The 18979-nt window shown below is 37.1% G+C and overlaps 1 protein-coding gene across 2 annotated transcripts in view; it reads left to right on the top strand.

Moving 5' to 3' along the window:
- The window catches only part of CDH18 (cadherin 18), a 298102-nt gene that overhangs the window by 266229 nt on the left and 12894 nt on the right, over positions 1-18979 (top strand). For both annotated transcript variants that reach the window (XM_076330375.1, XM_076330374.1), the window contains exons 10-11: positions 7597-7718; positions 14182-14299. In XM_076330375.1, the coding sequence (XP_076186490.1) occupies positions 7597-7718; positions 14182-14299 (240 nt within the window). The remainder of the gene's footprint in view (positions 1-7596; positions 7719-14181; positions 14300-18979) is intronic.

The following is an 18979-nucleotide window of genomic DNA, read 5'->3' as shown; positions in this document are numbered from 1 at the left end:
TGATATTGGGAACTGTGTGTTGAATGTGGAGAAGAAAAAGGACAACTCACAAATTTCTCCCAAATAGTGATGTATTCTCAAAGAAAATAGGTGGTTGTAAAAATAATTGTGGGTGACTCAATTAAGGTTTCTCTCTAGCATATAGTAGTGCTGACAACAAAAGCAAAAGCAACAATAACAGCAAAACCCCAAATCACAACCGCTGCAACAGAAAGGTGGCATTAAAATATAAATGGATGGACTTCTAGTTATAAAGCCAATTTCAGTTAGAAAAATAAACATGTATTTCAAAGTTTTCAAAGCAGTGCTGCAAACAGGACAAATAATAGTACCCTTGAAGTCTTTGTGTTCAGTAAGAAGGAATAAAAGCTGCAGAGAGAAATAAACACTGATGGTTGAAGGAATCAGAGAATATCTTGATTTGAGAATCAAAGTAAGGATTATAGCTTTCACTAGAAATTTGTACTTAGAAATATAGCAAGGAAGACTGTGTCAGGAAACTCCTTTTAGATACTAATTCTAACAACTGAACTGAGTGTGTTCAATATCTGCTCAACAGACACAGAGCAAACCAGCTTCTAGATATGGCTTTCAGATGATGTTAACATCAAGAGATTACTGGGATTCATAAAGTACTGGACATTTAGATGGATAATAAGAATATCTGTGGTTGTAATAAGAAACGATTTTTTGAAAGCAAGATAAGTGCTTATATTTCAGGGCAGATCCAAAAGTTTATATTTCAGAGATTTAGAAGATACTTTCTATTGGGAATTTTTCACATATTTCTCTTACGCAGCTGGTAAGTATACCAGTGTGTAAAATAGATTTCTGGGTTTACTAGATCACCGATCTTTTTGGGATGAAGTTGCAGTGTTCCTGAGTGTCCCCAAAATGCTCTGCAATGGCTGAGAAAGAAAAAGCAGATAATTTCTCACTATTTACCTAAAGGACCAACTTGAATGCAATGAATGCACAAACTTATCTTTGAAGGGTCCATAAAGAGTTCCTAATCTGTAAGGCTGTGGAGAGGCTGTAGAGAACAGGAGAACTAAAATAATAGGGTACCTGCCAGGTTCTGTCAGATCCCCCAGACTTAAAGAAATACTAGAGACAGTAAAAAATGACCACAAGAAAGGATACTGCACATACAGAGCTTTGATACCACAGTGTAGTAGAAATCAAAATACTTGAGACATCGTTATGCAATTGATTTTACAGACAAAACAAAAATCTGCAAGGCTATCAGACACAATCAGATACTGGAAAAAAAGCCAAAGACAATTTGTCTTTGTTTATATGTCTCCTGTATTTGCTTCTCTATGCATATTCCTCATACTAGCTTCAGGGAATAAGATACTGAAGTGTTGAGTTAGAGCAATACCTCGTTGACGAAATACACAATACCCTGTGATGTGGTACTGAAAGGATCCCAGGAAAATACAGTCATTACAAAAACTACACAAAGAAATAACTTTCAGAGATATTTTCATAGAGGGCCAATAAACCCTGTTCAGAAATAAAATAGGTGAAAAAGCTGGACAGCTCACAAGAATAAGAGTTTGGAACAGTTAGCTTGCAATAATTAGGGTAAAAACATTAAAGTGAATGTTCTAATTACAATATAAGCAGTTTTTTTCATCAATAAGTTTGGTAGAAACAGAAACAATAACAGAAAGATACAGTTACACAATTCAGAGGAAAACAGAATGCACAGAGAGAAACAATAATTTGCAGCAGTGACATATAAAACTCCTTGAAATTTTGAATAAATATTGAAAGCCCTATAATTACATTAAATAAACAGATAAAGTATATAATTAGAGTGAGGTGCAGTTATATCTTTTCTTTAGGTGCACAGGGATATTGCCACCTCATAGTGCCATCAGTGAACAGCAAGTTATGAGAAGAATTTGCCAGTTCTTTTTCATGTTTTATGGTTGCATTGCAGCAGAAAAGACATTCCTAAGATTTTGGTAGGAGATTAAAATATATGTTACTTCTGATAGCACTACATGAGACTGTCATATGGAGAATTAGAACCTTGGCAAGTTGCCTACTAATGGACCATAAAATCACAATAATATGATTTGTAGCAGAATCTGCCGTTCTTTTGAATGTATTTATCAATGCAATAAGGAAAGCCTGCACAAAACTATTAAAAAAAAAAAAAACAACAGTTGTTGAAAGGCAGCTAGTTCTCCATCCTGCTCGAGAAGTGATGCTTCTAATTCCAAGTTCGATGCTTATTTCCCTGTTTATCTTGGTTTAGTCATTGGCTTCTAGGCATGATGGATTTTCTTCTCCTCTGTTTCTTTGGGGAAAGGTATGATGAAGATATTCCTACGTTGTCCTCTGAAGATGGTGTAGAGTATGGTTCTTCCTGGCTACCAAGCTAGGTCCCCAAAGAAGAGACAATCTTTGGGATCATGTGACATTTCCCTGTCCAGGGCTTTGTAAATCAGTACCAGAATCTCAAAACGCACATTTCTGGCCACAGAACCAGTGTATTTTGTGGTGCCCTGATCTACTCAGGAGGTGAGCACCAGCGTTGTCTATGAGCTGCAGAATTCTGTTTTCATTAAGGCAGAGGGAGTTGCCAGCTTGAGAGCGCTAAATGCTTTAAGTCTGCTGCAGTGCTATTATTCCTACTATTGCTCCTGTTGCTACTACTGCTACCGCTACTAGCATGATCCAAGAGAAGTGATCAGTGCCTTCAGGTTCATCAGTGAAAAGTCAAATTGTGCTACAAGAAAAAAAAAATTTCTAACCTACTTCATGTTGGTTAACAATGGTAACAATATTTAAAAGTTCCCACTACCAGAACAGAACATTACACTTAGTAGATTCTGCATAATTTTCTCCTTGCCAGAAAATTTAGTCACATATACACCATCCTGAATCAAACCCACTGTTTTCTGAATATTACCGCTCTCACTTACATATTAGACATTCTTTCATCATTTTAGTTCTGTTTCTGTAGTATATTTTATCCTTCCTAGATCTACGTCTAGTCTTCTAATGTGTCAAAACTAATAATTATTAAGTGTGATGAGTGCTTTCTACTTCTCTTTAAAAAAGTACCGGAATAGATAGTGGAACTTCCTAAGTATTGTCTTGCCTCATAAGGTCTTGAAAAGGTGTCAAAATGAGAAAAAAAGTTGTTATTGTACTGTTTAAGATCAATATTCAATATTGATGATGCAAAAGCATAGGCATTCATTCTAATCTTAAGCTAGGTGAAGATTTTTGTTCTAGATCATGAAAACATATAAAATTTATCAATTTTTTTTGTAAAATCCTTCACCCTTTTAAAATACTTCAGGCTGTCTCTGGGTTAAATTATTCACTCAGCTTTCATAAGAATAACTGTTTAACTATACCAGTCTAACTTAAAAAAAAAAAAAGGGGGGGGGGGCAAAAACTAAAACCACAAAAGACTGTTGATGTCAGTACTGTTATTCTGAATGTCATTCAGGTAGAATTTATTTTCATAAAGCCCATGGGAATTTTGTTACTATGAAAAGGAAGTCTCAGACAGCAGTAGCTGTATTAAAAAGCTTTCTTCTTATACAGGGGTTTTAAAGTTTGCCCACAGGAATTGATGGAAGATTCAAGACTTCAGACTGGCTGTTGATAGGGACTTCTGTAAGTTCGCAGAGGACTTGCTGGTGGAGGGGCTGATACTCAATGAAATTGATTCACTTTACAGGTATTTAGTGTTCTGGCAGAAGAACTGTTTATTCTGGGAAAAGTCTCAAGCATAAGAAAGCAAGTCTTTAATGTAGGTGAATCAGAGCAATGTTTCTGCTTCAGTTATTCCTTAAAACAGTGAGCATTCACTTTGAAAAGTCTACTCTTGAGGCATAATGCTAATAGGACACAGAATGGATCTGGCTGTTTTATAATGTGCAGGACTGAAATATATGTCAGCACTGATTATCTTAAAACTAGAAATCTGCCAAACTGCTGCAAGAAATTTGTCTAATTAACAAAAATGTACTAACAAAAGGACCAGTTATTAGAGTGGTTTGGAGATTGCAGGTGAGTTGTACACCTGAAAAAGATTGGAGTTTATATTTATTTTATAATAAAGCAACAAAACCAAATCTAAAAAAAAAAAAAAAAAATGTAAGGTCCCTCTTAATTCATTCTCATTCTCTCCCCCCATTATAAACTGTGCTATCATCTTGCATGCACATCTATGTAGTATACACAATCTGACAAACTTCAAGACTGTTTTGGTAAGTGGTGTTATTACTTTCCCTATTAGCATTTTGTAGTGAGTAGGCTGTCAATATGGAAATTTGCCTGCAAATGTCAACAATCCCATGAGGTAACTGCTTCCAGAAAGATACTAATAATACCTTGTGCATTAAGAACTCTTGAGAACTGGTAAGATATTTATGAATTCTTTGTACTGCAAAGCAGCTGCAGAACAAATAAAGCTAAACTCTCTGAATCTCCATGAAATCTCTGTGAAAATAATGCAAATTTAACAGACTAGAGTAAGACCACACTGGGTAGTAGTGGCAGGCATACAAGTGGCAGACATACAAGATGGGACAGAGAGGTCTGATACACTGTACTGAAACAAAAGGGTTTACCATTTTTTTGCTATACATTGGACTGAAAAGTTTGATTTTTCTTTCCTGAGTAACGATTCCAAACATGCCAGACCTACAGAACAGTTCTCTAGCTCTGGTAGCCTCTGGCCTGTGCTCTTCCTGCTTTTTTGCTCCCTTCCTCTTAGATGTATTATGCCCCCTTATAACTTTGAAGATCATAGAATCATAGAATCATAGAATCATTGAGGTTGGAAAAGACCTCTAAGATCATCAAGTCCAACCATCAACCCAACACCACCATGCCCACTAAACCATGTCCCTAAGCGCCTCATCTACACGTCTTTTAAATACCTCCAGGGATGGGGACTCCACCACTTCCCTGGGCAGCCTGTTCCAATGTTTCACCACTCTTTCAGTAAAGAAATTTTTCCTTACATCCAATCTAAACCTCCCCTGGTGCAACTTGAGGCCATTTCCTCTCATCCTAAATGGCCTAAATGGTCCTAGATGGCCCTGCTTTGAGCTGGAGACTGGACCACTGACCTCCAGAAGTTCCTTTCAACTAAGATTTTTCAGTGATCCTATGATTATCTGATAATCACAACTATTTTTTGCCTTCTGGCAAAAGCTTCTTTGGGATCTCTCTAGTATTAAAATCTTCAATTCCTTCACTATAGTTAATGAATCCACTCCCAAATGGATTTATTCATCCTTAACCCTTTACTGTGATCTCTGCCTTCCATCTCCTTTCTATGCTTTTGTGTGCTCTCTCTTTATCTGCTTTGTGTCCTTCCTTTAATTTATATTACTTTCTAGTTCACATACCTCACAAACTATGTGCGAGAGCCTCCTGAGCAAAGCCTCAAGAACAAAGCTCCTTTGAGTCGTAGATCATCTCTAGACTATTTATTGCTAGGTATCATGTTCTGTAATTGTATTTACATGATTTTTGTAGTTGGATTGTCTGATGACGTTGACAGAGGAAGTTGCCTAAATGAGTTTGCAAGCTGTATTTCAGTGAGCAATAAGAAATATTCAATCTCTACTGCTTGTGCTGTTCAGCACAATCTCATGACCTACCTCTAGGGAAGGATCAAACATCTTTTTGTATTGATACTCATAACGCAAAGGGTCTCCTGGAGAGAAGATTGCTTCCTTCAGTAATAAGAGTAAGGGTAGATGAATCGTTCCTTTCTCCCGACTGCTTAGTGAACAGTCAAGTGTCATTCTTCCTCACCTTCACTTCATACTGGTGGCTTTGAATCCAAATACGTGCCTAATCAATGTTTTTCAGAATTCTAGGCAGAGACCATTAAAGGTATTACAAATCTAAGGCATTTTACAAATGACCCTTTTTGACAGAATTTCCTGGTTTCAGCTGGGATAGAGTTAATTTCCTTCCTAGTAGCTGGTACCGTGCTGGGTTTTGGATTTAGGAGGAGAATAATGTTGATAACACACCAATGTTTTAGTTGTTGCTAAGCAGTGCTTACACTAGTCAAGGACTTTTCAGCTTCTCATGCCCTGCCAGCCAGCAGCTGGGAGGGGGCACAGCCAGGACAGCTGACCCAAACTGGCCCAAGGGATGTTCCATACCATATGACATCATGCTCAGTATATAAGATGGGGGGAGTTGGCTGGGGGGCAGCAATTGCTGCTCGGGGACTGGCTGGGCATCGGTCGGTGGTGGTGAGGGGTTGCATAATTTTTTTGTTTTTTTCCCTTTCCCTGGCTTTTTGTTTATTTCTCTCTTATTGTTTTACTTTCCATTACAATCATTATTATTATTATTATTATTATTAATATTATTTCAAGTATTAAACTGTTCTTATCACAACCCACGAGTTTTCTTACTTTTGCTCTTCCAATTCTCTGCCCCATCCCACCAGGGGCGGAGGGTGAGCAAGCAGCTGTGTAGTGCTTAGTTGCTGACTGGGGGTAGACAACGAGGCAGAAACATGATGTGGATTAACTAAGATCAAAATAACCAAGGCAAATGAGGTTTAGACTACTAATGTTTCTCTTTTTTTCCTTTTCTTCTCATGAGCACACATAGGGACATACACTTTTAAAATGTCAATCTGTAAGACCCCATTCTTCCACCTTGTTGCATTTGAAAGATTGACTTTGCTGTCTTCTACTGATAGTTTCATTTAATTGGTGAAAGTAAAATTAAGTTTGTCATCTAACCAATTGATAACTATACAGACTTCAGAAGGTGTATTTTAGCTAATTATAAAAAGTTTTAATATATAATTCAACAAAGTAAAATTTTCTTAGTATTTCATAGTAAAAATGGGAATTATGGATTAAAGAAAATAATTTTTTTCCCATTTTATCATGGAAAGTGTATTCTTATTGAAAGGATTCTATTTATTGAGCTTTTTGAGGGTGAGCTCTTTTTGAAAGTGAGCTCTCATGGAAGTACAGCTCACAGGGTAAGACACCATTATATAAACATTGTTTTGTTACTGGTATGTCACTGCTAAAGCAAGACTCATTAACTACTTTGTGTAATAGCATGATAACTTATGAGGAAGCTGAACTCAAGCTTGGGAAAGGTTTATATGTGCCTATTCATTCATATTTTCTTATTATTTTGGTATTTTATTTCCTAAACTCTTTAAGGGACTGAAAAAAAGAAAAAGTTATTAGATTTTATTCAATACTGTGATGACACTTTCACATTCATTACAAAGCAATTGATCATATCTTAGCATAGTGTGACAGTATGCGATAACTCCAACAGCTTTCTCCCGCTTCAGTTCTAGAGTAATTTGAATTTTATTGATGATATAACAGTGACTTAAGACTCGTACTATACTTTCCATGCTTTTTTTTTAAATTATTTTTCAAAACATGTAATGAAGCACAGCAAACAACGTCTTTTAGTATCTTGCTACCTAAATTTCTGCAGCTCTACTTAGTTCTCATCCAGTCACTGTGTTAAGAAACCATGTTTAAATTGAGGATGTCGGGGAATACTGACTATTTCAAAAGGCTTAATATCCCCTTGTGTATTTTGCAGACAATCCTGGGCTAGTGAGCCACGTTCCAGTTGGTGTTAGAATCCTGGATGTCAATGACAACCCTCCAGAGCTCGCCAGAGAGTATGATGTAGTTGTCTGTGAGAATGCAAAGCCTGGTCAGGTAACTAACTCTCACAGTTATCTTTCTCCCAGTGAGAAAGAAGAATTACTTTATTTGTTAATGCCACATAGGTAAGAAGTTTGATTTGGGGAACACGTCGTAATTCCTTCTGATATGATTTTCGTATTTCACATTTGATTCAACTTTTTAACTGTATTAGGCTGAAAGGAGAAGATCTGGGAATTTGTTCAATATATCTTTCTTGTTGATGCAAAAAAATACCCAAACTATCTTCAGTAAAGACAGGCAAACTTTAGTCTTGTCAGATAAGTGATGGAATTTGACAAGTCACTATGCTGAACAAAATGGATGAAGCAGATTTATCATCTAAGTGCCACATAGTAGCAAGGTTTTACATACAGCTCAGTGAAATGGCTGGTTAACATGACTCCCATCCTCACTTTTTGCATGTTGATTATTGCCCTTGTCTGTGCAGGGTCATTATGGAAAAAACATTGAATGGGTTTTTCACAACTATGAGCATGGGGAGGATCAGAACTGAGACTGAATAGCAGAATCACATTCCAGCCACTGCTCCTGTGATCGATGCACTTCATTGCAGTGCATGGTTTGACAATTTTCCTAAGTGCCTTTGCTTTTTTGCATAGATTGAGCTTTTATCCAGCACTCTATGCTGGTTTTGCGTTATGACACAGGTTGTAAGTTGCAATTGGGAGCCAATATCTTTCCTGAGGAATATATTACTAGTAATAACAGTTTTCTCATCAAATCTTTAAAAGCAGTGTACATAAATGCATAGTGGCATATTGCTGTTTTTTAACATTGAGACCATAAAAATGCTGTACTTCATCAGACTATAGGCTGATAAAAGTTATCTTGACTCTAACAGTGACCAAAGTCTGATACCTAAAGAGCAGTATGAGAACATCACAAGCGTGTATGATACTTACCCCAAGTACTTACCTGGTTTCAGATCAGTTGCAGATCATTTCCTGATCCAAGTGTGGTTTCTGTGTTTTTAATAATCCTTTAATAACCTTATCATATGAATCTGTCTAGCTTTTCCTACAACAAACAAACTTTTGATATCTGCTACCTCATGCAGCAAGGAATTTTACAGTTTAATTGCATGTTTCAGGAAGACCTACCACCTTCTTTTTTTCTTTTTTTTTTTTTTTTAATCTTCCCATGCTGTCTTCAGTCGATATTTACCAGTTCTTGTGTTGGGGGGGAGAGAGAGAGAGCGAGAGCGCAGTTGATCCCTATTTATTATCTCTGTGCCATTCATAAATCTCTAGCACATTGCCCCTCAGCTGTCTCTTGTCCGGACTGGAGTCCTACTTAACATGGACAAGCTGTGATAAAGCCCTTCTAGACTTTTGATCATTCATCTTGTCCTCCTCTAAACTTTCTTCAATTCCTCTCTATTCACCTTGAGATGGGGAATCAAGATTCAAGATGCATGTATGCAGTAGTTTATAATTCTTATCATAGTTTATGCTTCACAGTGTATGATGATCTCTGCTTTGTTCTCTATTCCTTTCCTAGCAATTTCTGACAGTGGCTTTGCTTTTTAACCACTAGCAAGCATTGAATGCAAAAAACTGCCTGCCATAACACCAATATCATTAGAAGTAATGGTCAGCTCAGAGGTCATCATCATGTATGCGAAGTTAAGACTTTATGTCTATGTATAATGAATTTCACCTGTCTTTGTATTGCCTGGCTGCTGAGTATTGCAAGGTCTTTAGTGTCAGCCCTTCCTCTTTTCTTCCTTGAACAGCTCGGTATCATAAGTAGATTTCGTGGGCTGATTATTCATACTCTTTATAAGATGTTTATTACTCCACTGACCAACAAGTGGCCCAGCATAAATCTGTGTGGAACAGGAAATCTCTGTGACTTCCTTTCCTTGTGGAATAGACAATTTACAGAAGAGACCCGATTTCCTGTCTTTTGAGCGATTATTTGTGCAAGGACCTTCCCTCTTATCTCATGACTGCATAGTTTTCTTCAGTGCTCTTATTGAGACAACTCACTCAAAGCCTTTGAAAATCTAAGTAGGTCTGTCTATCAACTGAATATCTCTTATTACCATGCTTATTAAAGTAAAAATAATGTTCTGAAAACCTCAAATAAAGCCAAATATAGAAGAATTAGAACTTTTAAAAGACTAATTTAAAAAAAAGAAGATAAAATCTCTTAAGCATTAACTGCAATTGCTTTCAACATTCTGATTTTTTAAAATTATACAATTTAACAATTATTGTTAAATAATTGTTATAATTAATATTAAGCTAAACCATGCAGTGAAGCTAGCTCAAAAGTGCTCTGAGCTGGGGGGGGGTGGTGTTAGTGGTGAGTAGCTAATGTTTCTTATTAGCAAAGTTTTAACTTTCCAATAGTAGCTTTGCAAATGGAAATTTATGAGAGAGATGTTCAAAGGATAAAATAAGTTTTACTGTAACAGCATTTGCTCCTGATTTAGGTCATCGCTGTATTTCTCTCTGAGCTACTGTTGCGAGCATGAATGACTCCTGACCTCTGTAGCATTGCAGTTTAACACCCAAGATTAATGCTACCATGAAGGACTCTACAAGCAGTAGTTTAATACGAAAGGCTGGATCAGCATGCTGTTGTATTCTTAAGCTAACAGGACTCCATTACATACGTGACACGCACTAATTTTTATTTGCATTGCACAAGGCTTCAGAAAAGATTGTGATACTATTGCACTGTGCAAAAAACAAAAACAAAACAAAACACAAAAAACCATGGCTTTCACTCATAAGATCTTACTGTCTAGTTTAAGAAAGAAAATGACAGTGTTCAACAAATATTAAGGAGGGACAAAAAAACAAGGATTACAGAACAAGACAACTGTTGCATATGCTAAAAAGTGTGCCCAGCTGGATGGTTTTGAATAATTGAAAAGACAGTATTTACTCTGAGTTATCCATCATCTTGTGAGAATGATTCATAATCTCTAAAGAACAAATTCTGTCAGGTACTGCTGGGCACTTCTGCTTGACTAGTGCTTTGAGGTTGGGCTCCAGCCCTGTACTGCCTTGTAAGAGTCCTTATTTCTTTCCTCAGCACATCTAGTCTGAATTTATTATGTACAAGATAAACTAACCAATAGTTTGTCATTGGAAGACTTTTTGTGTTTGCTTGTTTATTTTCAGAAGAGGCTTCTATGGAGAGAAATCGCAGTATCATTTAATTGCACAGCCTGTCTCCTGCTTCTTTTTCCCTCCACAGCTCAATTTCTTTACTCTTTAAAAAAAAAAAAAAGCCAATGAAACTTAAGGACTTAAGTGCTTAAATGAACCCCCCTAAGGCATCTCAAACAGAAAATGCTTGTGAGAAGACGATCATTTCCACACTGAAGTGACAGCTTTACTTCCTTAGCAGTCACCTTGTTGAGAAGATAAACTAAGTATCTCCAACAGCTTCCAGGTCAAGCCTGGTAGATATTGTATATTAAAGTTGATAAAGCAGCTGTGATTTGATCTTAGATGATGTCCAGGCTTGGAGAACTCTGACTTCTAGAAATATAGTGATTTTGTAAATGATTGTGAAATTTAGCCAATAAAGGAAAATGAAATTTTGCAATCTTCCACAAAGTCAACTTACAAATTAAATTTTCCTTTGCTTCAAATGCGACTTGTTTTATTATTTTTAAGACAATGGGAGCAAATAGTGATGTAAAAAAAAAAGCTTAAATTCTTTGTTATGGAAAATGAAGGAGTGAAGCGTTGACAGTTTTCTGAACGTTTCCAAGTTCAATGTTTGTCCTGACAGAGTAGGGACCTGTTAAAATATCTGACTAGATCTGCTAGTCATATTCGCTGTAGCTCTCCAAAGATTACATTTTTTCTGGATGCTTTCCAGAAGAATAATAGAAAAAGTTGTGCTAGTAGTAAATGTCATTTCCCTGACACGATCCATCACTGTAAATTAACGCACAGGCATGCGCATGTACACACACACACACAGAGAACTTTTTCAGAATCAGGGTGTATAAATATTGTGCTGCCAACATGAGCTACCTCACCCTGGATGCTGTTATTTCTAATAGCCAAAGGAAATCAATGTTAGCTGGCAAGGAACACCTCAGCTATGTTTATCTTGTGTATATTTACTTGTTTATTGATTCAGTTCTGAAAAGGATCTGAGTAGAATTTAGCACCTGCTCTCTATCCTCTTCAATTAGTTCTCCTCCATGCTTGAAATTCTTTCTTTTCTCACCAACTCTTGCCTTTAAAAAAATAGCATAACACTTCAGTTTCATCGCTTCAGTGCTGTCAAGTGAGCTTTACAGCAGCTGAGGTTCTGTGTCTACATTTTTATTTTAATCGGCTTTGGTAAGATGCATGTTAATATCTGCTAATAGGCCATTAATTAGTTGGCCTATTAATTAGAAAAGGGTTAACAGTACATTTGGGTGTCAAGAGGACACACACTTTTGTTCCTCACCTCTGAATAAATGTCTTAGAAATCTTTTCCTTAGAAAGCAAGAGCCTTTTCTGAAAGAGTGTGAACTTTCTATTTAAAAACAGTTCTGTCAAAAATATTTTGACCTGTCCTATTACACATACAATATCTATTTTCCCCGTGGAAAAGCATGATTTCAATACCATCTGGTGCTATACTTTTTATATACATTGGTGAATTCAGGGCATACTTGAATTTCCATGTGTGAAATCAGGGAATGTAGAGAGTATATTTTGTTGAGTTTTAAAACTAGTCTTAAAGACAAATAAATTTTATACTAGTCCTGTGGCACTGAGGTCTTGATCAAAGGTATTTTTTTTTGCAAAATGGCATGTTCCTGAAGCAAGATTCCGTAAAATGTCACTGAACGTTTTATGTAAGAGAGGTCAACAGGGTGAAAGTTTATCTACTAGGCTGTCAAATAAAAGCTAAAGGTGCATGGCAAAACAACTTATATTTCACTGATAAACAGCACTGAGGATGTATAAACAATATTTAATAAATTCGTATCTTTTTATCTGAATTTTTTACAGCTATGTATGGTATTTAACAGTACTTTTAGTATTTGAGTAATAACAGAAACTGATTCTCTTGAAAATATTCTTCCATCAACTTTTTTTTTGTCTTGCTTTGCCTCATACCATTTCAACATTATTAATTCAATATATCTATCTAAACTAATCTTGTATTTCTGTTTTTACATGATAGCTGTTTCAATAACAGATATGCCACCTTTGCTAAATTCAGAGAACAATTAGCTTTTGCAAACTTTTTCACCAATATTGCCATGACTTTGGTAAACTGCATGATTATAGACATTTCAGATTGATCTTATTCTGCTACAGTTCAGCAAAAAAGTATTACGACAAACTTTTAAAACATTCTCAGCAATTATCATCAGTGTTGTTAATTGTCTCAGGTGTGTATAGTCAATATAATGTACTATATTGTATACAGTCAATGGAATAAGCATTGTACTCTATTGGCTTTAAAATGTGTTTTGCTTCTCTTATGTGAATGGAGGTAGAGAACTGTATATTGTCTTTTAGTTTTAAAACAGGCCAAACCACTTGAGCCCACACTGTTTATGCTTCAGGTTCAGTCCAGACAGACTACAGCTGAACACTGAACAGAAAAATTCTCCTGAAAAGAGGACTTTCCCTCCCCCTTTACATTTCCCTCAGGATATCTATCAGCGCTGTGCAGCAGTCTGCGTAGGCTTCACTGCCTATATCACAAGAACAACTTTTATTAAATTCTACTTTAGCACTTGAGCTTCTAGGCCCAGCATGAAAATGAAAGCTGGTCACACATTCCAAAAACTTAGCTCAGTTTTAGGTGAAAGTAAATTTTAAAAACCACCAGGGCTTTTGAAGGCAAAGGTCCTACCTTTCAAAAATACCTCTCCCATACATGGTTGCTACATCTAATTCTGTTCCTTTTGGGCAAATCAAACTAAAACCAGGAGTAGCTGCTGTTCTTCCTCTTCTGTTCTCCAGCAATTTAAAACTGATTCTTAACAGGAATTTTAAACAGAGACCTGGTATTATATACCTGCCATTTTGGTTAATTGTTGAATTATTTTTCCTAACCAATACTGGAGTGCATCTAATTATTGGGATGGCAGGCAGATGATGCTCCCCATAGACCATCCTGGTTCAGCCTGAATTTTGGCTCCATAAAAACAGATGTTTAGGTGAAATTGTACTTCTGGAAGTCACCAGGATGCAATGCAGATGGTGAAAACCTCTGTACCAGGTCCTGACCGTATCAGAATGTCAGAAAGTATAGATGCTTTAGATGCTTTTATCTAGCTCTGAAGTCTGGTTCCTAAAATATTTCATGCTAGAGAAATCAAACTAATGGCCCAGTCATTTCATCGGTTGAATTTAGTAGCAGTCAAGTAGAAAATTAAAGTAAGCTAAGTTTGAGCATCCTGCTGAGGTCAAGTACTATTTGGGTCAAGTTCAAATTTCAACACATTCACTGTTAATTTTTATTTCAGGTAATTCAGACTATCACTGCAACTGACAAAGATTACTCTGCAAATGGGGCAAGATTCCATTTTTCCCTTGATGAAGGGCTCTCTTTGAATCCCAACTTTACTCTAAGGGACAATGAAGGTAAATCAAACACACAAATCTCAAAGAAATGGGTCTCTGTTTTATCTGGGATGTCTCATTGAACAGAACAATTTCTATGCATTTTCTTGACAGAAGGGGAAAACTGTAATCTGTCACCACTGAACTGGCTGATATCAAGGACATGGTGTATACAACATATTGGAAACTATGAATAATCAGATATTGCATTTTATTTTTATATTGCATTTTATTTTAGCATTTATACTTCATACATTCAGGAATATTTTTAAAAAGTGGATAATGAAAAAGGTGTTGGCAATTTGGTCTATTTCTAGGTGAATAGCACTGAGTGGGTACTGTCAAGGTTATTGCTGGTTATTGCTTAAAGGAGAAAATAAGAATTTAAGGGGCATAAATGTTGAATTCATGCTTACTTTTACAGATATGATACCAAGAGCTGGTCCTTCAGTGCTTCCTGGATGATAGTCTATCGCTTCATGCCCTTCCTAACAAAGTGTGCCTAAAAAGTACAATCAGAAATTCATAGCAGATAGGCCCAGAAGGAAAAGGGCCTTCAGAGTCACCCAGCCAAGTGTGTCTGAACTTTTCTTAAGTCAAAGAACCATCCAGCCTTTCAAAAAAAAAAACAAAATCAGCCTTACTATTTGTTGATTATTGCCTCATGGTTTCCATTTTGCAACCTGATGAAAATGAGAGTAAACTTTAAATGCTTGTCTGTAGCTTTCCCCTTGAGCTTTTGTGTATGTGTGTATTGGGTGGTTTTGTTTGTAGGCGTGTGTGGAAGTGTGGGGGGCTGGCTTTATTTTACAGTTATATTTTTGCAATAGTGACATGGAATACCTTCTGCGATCTTACAGATCGCTGCTCATCTTAAATGGCTGAGAAGCATTGACTCCATCATTGGTACATATGGCACATTCGGTGATGTTCAGACTGTTCTTTACAGATATTTTTTACCTGTTTGTAAAACATTTCAGGGAAGGAGACTGCGTAATCTTCCTAAAGAATCTGTTCCAATGTTTAACTATACTTACAGCAGAAAAAAACAATCAAGTCATGCTATTTGTTCAGACTAGATTCATGGCCCTCATATTCTGGTTCCAAAAGAGATCAAGCCAATATCTATCAATATTAAAAAATTAATAATATTTGAAGGACTAATTCATGTATTAAAAATATTCCTTAAGTGATGACTCCAGCCCTTTCCCAGATTAGTATATCAATTCTACTCAGATCATGATGGAGCATTATAGCAAAAGCCAGAGGATTGTTCCTGAAATAAAGAAAGTGTGCTGTTGTGTATTTTTGTATTTGAGTCTAAGATTCAAATAAACTCATTGAGTATTTGATTGTGATCTCATGTGGGAGACCACAGCCATGTTCATTTCAGTACAAGATACTTACCTCAAGATGTGTTTTTTTAATAACTATTAAAAATATGGTTCATGATGAAGTAGATATTTTATGGTTTTGAACATATTTTAATTGGGATCTGTATTATATGTGTTTATTACCAGTGGAAAATGCTGTGTTATACTTTAAGGACTGCATGTCAACATAAGTTACTTACCTACTGTTGTGGTGGCAGCTAAACACCACACAGCCATTAGCTCACTCCTCCCTGCCCCCAGCGGGAGGGGGGAGAGAATTGGGAAAAAAAAGAGTAAAATTCATGGGTTGAGATAAAGACAGTTTAATAGGACAGAAAAGGAAGGGAAAATAATAATAATAATAATGATAAAAGAATATATAAAATAAGTGATGCACAATGCAATTGCTTGCCACCCACCGACCGATGCCCAGCCAGTCCCCGAGCAGCGGCCCCCCCGGCCAGCTTTCCCCAGTTTATGTACTGAGCATGACGTCACATGGTATGGAATGTCCCTGTGGCCAGTTTGGCTGTGCCCCCTCCCAACTTCTTGGGCACCTCCAGCCTTCTCAGTCGGTAGAGCATGGGAAGCTGAAAAGTCCTTGGCTAGTGTAAGCATTACCTAGCAACAACTAAAACATCGGTGCGTTATCAACATTGTTCTCATCCTAAATCCAAAACCCAGCACTGTACCAGCTACTAGGAAGGAAATTAACTCTATCCCTGCCAAAACCAGGACACCTACACAGATTTATAAGAGTTTGAGAGCTTTTCATAAATCTCTAATGTGGCTGTGTCACGTTTTGGATATGAGTATGCAGCAGTAAGTATTTGCTGCTTTTTTGTTACCTCCCAAAGAGCAGTGAGCAATGACTTTACCACCAACAGCAGAAGACAGTGTTTGGACTATCCTAAAGCTGGATTTGGCAGGGGGAAGTAGGGGAAGGAATTGGAAAAGGTGTCCTTTAAGGTAAAGACTTATTGTGCATTATGTTTTTATTTCACTTAAGGAGATACAAAAAGTAAGTATGCACTTCCTGTAGCATCTTGCATAAAATTTCTACATGTACAGAGATTCCAGAAATGCAGTTTCCAATTTGCCCATATAATTAACACAATGACAGTTTAACTCAAATCATAACAACAAATTTATCTTAAAACCAAAAGCATTGTCACTATTTTGCTCGGCACATGACCCTTTGATTGTACTGTTTAAACACTGCCCTTTATTGGGACCTTTTCTTCGTGATATAATCTTTATGTAAAATATCAGTGAAACACTTATAAAGTGCATTCACAATATCCAGTTATCTAGCATTCACAACTTTCACGTTTATCACCTATTCCTATTCAGGAATTGAATTTCTGTTGCTTTCTATTCTAGGAAATAGCTGAGAGATGTTGGGCAGAAGAGGCTTTTCTTATGTCTGTGACAAGTTTGCCCTTTTGAAAACTCATGTTTTTGAGCATCAGCTGTTAAAAAGAATCAGAATGCTCTTAACACGATGGCTGCTGTATTTACCTCTGGATTTAATCATTCTATAAAGGCTGGCATTCTTGGAGGGGTTTATTTGTTTGTTCATTCTGTTATGTTTTTTAAAGAAAAAAAACTACATCAATTGCCTTAAGAGAGTTTACAATAATGTTTTGCAGAATGATAAAACGCAAAAACTCAATGTCACTTTGAAAGTGGTACTCAGTGGTAGCTGTATCTGTCACTGCAAAGCTGTATTTCTCTTGCAGTCATCTTTGGATCCAGTCATCCTCTCCTTTCATTTCTTCAGGCCAAAGGTTTCATTTCACAAAAATCTCAGTAGACAATTTCTTCCCTTGTTTTCATAACCCCGAACAACAGAATTCTGCTCTTTGAGCCCCAATACAGTATTGAATGAATGTTCCCCTACTCCGTTGCCATCAGTAGAGCTACGGGATCAAAAGACTCTACAGCACTGAATTGGATCTTTAAATATTAATGCTTATATCTGTGCGCTTTGACTGAAATCTAGAGGACTTGCACAAGCATAAGATTTCATAGTTTGTCCCTACCTAGCTGTATAGGCTGCAGCAGTATACAATCCCAGCACCTGTATGATTCAGGTCAATAATATTCCATGGCTTCAGCAGATGAAATAGATATTTACGTGTCAGTTCAGATAATTGATCGTATGACCAGTTAAACTTTTATCTCTTAGGCCTGAACTTGTGCCTTTACTCAGTAACAATCCACGATGTTAAAGCTCCAGCCTTTGAGTATGCACCCTCATATTGCAGAGCTTAAAACCCTCAGAGAAATGTAGGTCAGGAGACAGCCACAGGGCTATGCCAAGTATGCAGTCCAGCAGAACCTAAGAGTTGCTTGGATCACCTTCTGGATTCTGTTGGTGGTTACGATTTTCATTTTAAAGAAAAAAATGGAAAAGACAGAATATGATAACTTTTTCGCTACTGACTGGATTCTTAAGCTACAGGAGATTCTTTGCTACTCTGAGGTTTTTTTTAATACTGACAAAGTACTATTCAGAGAGGGTAAAAGCTTAAGAGTATGAACAAGAGGACAGCCAACAAAATGATGCAGTATCTGTACACATGTAAGCAAGACAGAACAAGACCTGCAATAGAATTTCTTTGCTATGCGAAGAAAACACAGTAAGTTGTAATAATTTCCTGCAATTTTAGAAAGCAAACCCAGGGAAGACGCCTTTTTGTTTGTTTGGGAGTTGTACTTATGAAGGCTTTTTAATGAAAACAGGACTGTTTACAATTTATTCTGTTCAGAAAAATGTTGCAATTTCTATTAAAACCTGAGCAGCTGTCGTGGTTTAACCCCAGCCGGCAGCTAAGCCCCACACAGCTGCACACTCACTCCCTCCCGGTGGGATGGGGGAGAGAATCAGAAGGGTAAAAGTGAGAAAACTCGTGGGTTGAGATAAAGACAGTTTAATAGGGAAAGCAAAAGCGACGCACACAAGCAAAGTAAAACAAGGAATTCATTCACTCCTTCCCATCGGCAGGGAGGTGTTCAGCCATCTCCAGGAGAGCAGGGCTCCATCACGTGTAACGGTTACTTGGGAAGACAAACGCCATCACTCCGAACGTCCCCCCCTTCCTTCTTCTTTCCCCAGCTTTATATGCTGAGCATGACGTCATATGGTATGGAATATCCCTTTGGTCAGTTGGGGTCAGCTGTCCCGGCTGTGTCCCCTCCCAGCTTCTTGTGCACCCCCAGCCTACTCGCTGGTGGGGTGGGGTGAGAAGCAGAAAAGGCCTTGACTCTGTGTAAGCACTGCTCAGCAATAACAAAAACATCCCTGTGTTATCAACACTGTTTC

The sequence above is a fragment of the Aptenodytes patagonicus genome, chromosome 2 (genome assembly GCF_965638725.1).
Source record: "Aptenodytes patagonicus chromosome 2, bAptPat1.pri.cur, whole genome shotgun sequence".
Lineage (NCBI taxonomy): Eukaryota > Metazoa > Chordata > Aves > Sphenisciformes > Spheniscidae > Aptenodytes > Aptenodytes patagonicus.
The sequence above is the reverse complement of the archived record's forward strand: the minus strand, read 5'-3'. Positions and strand labels throughout refer to the sequence as shown.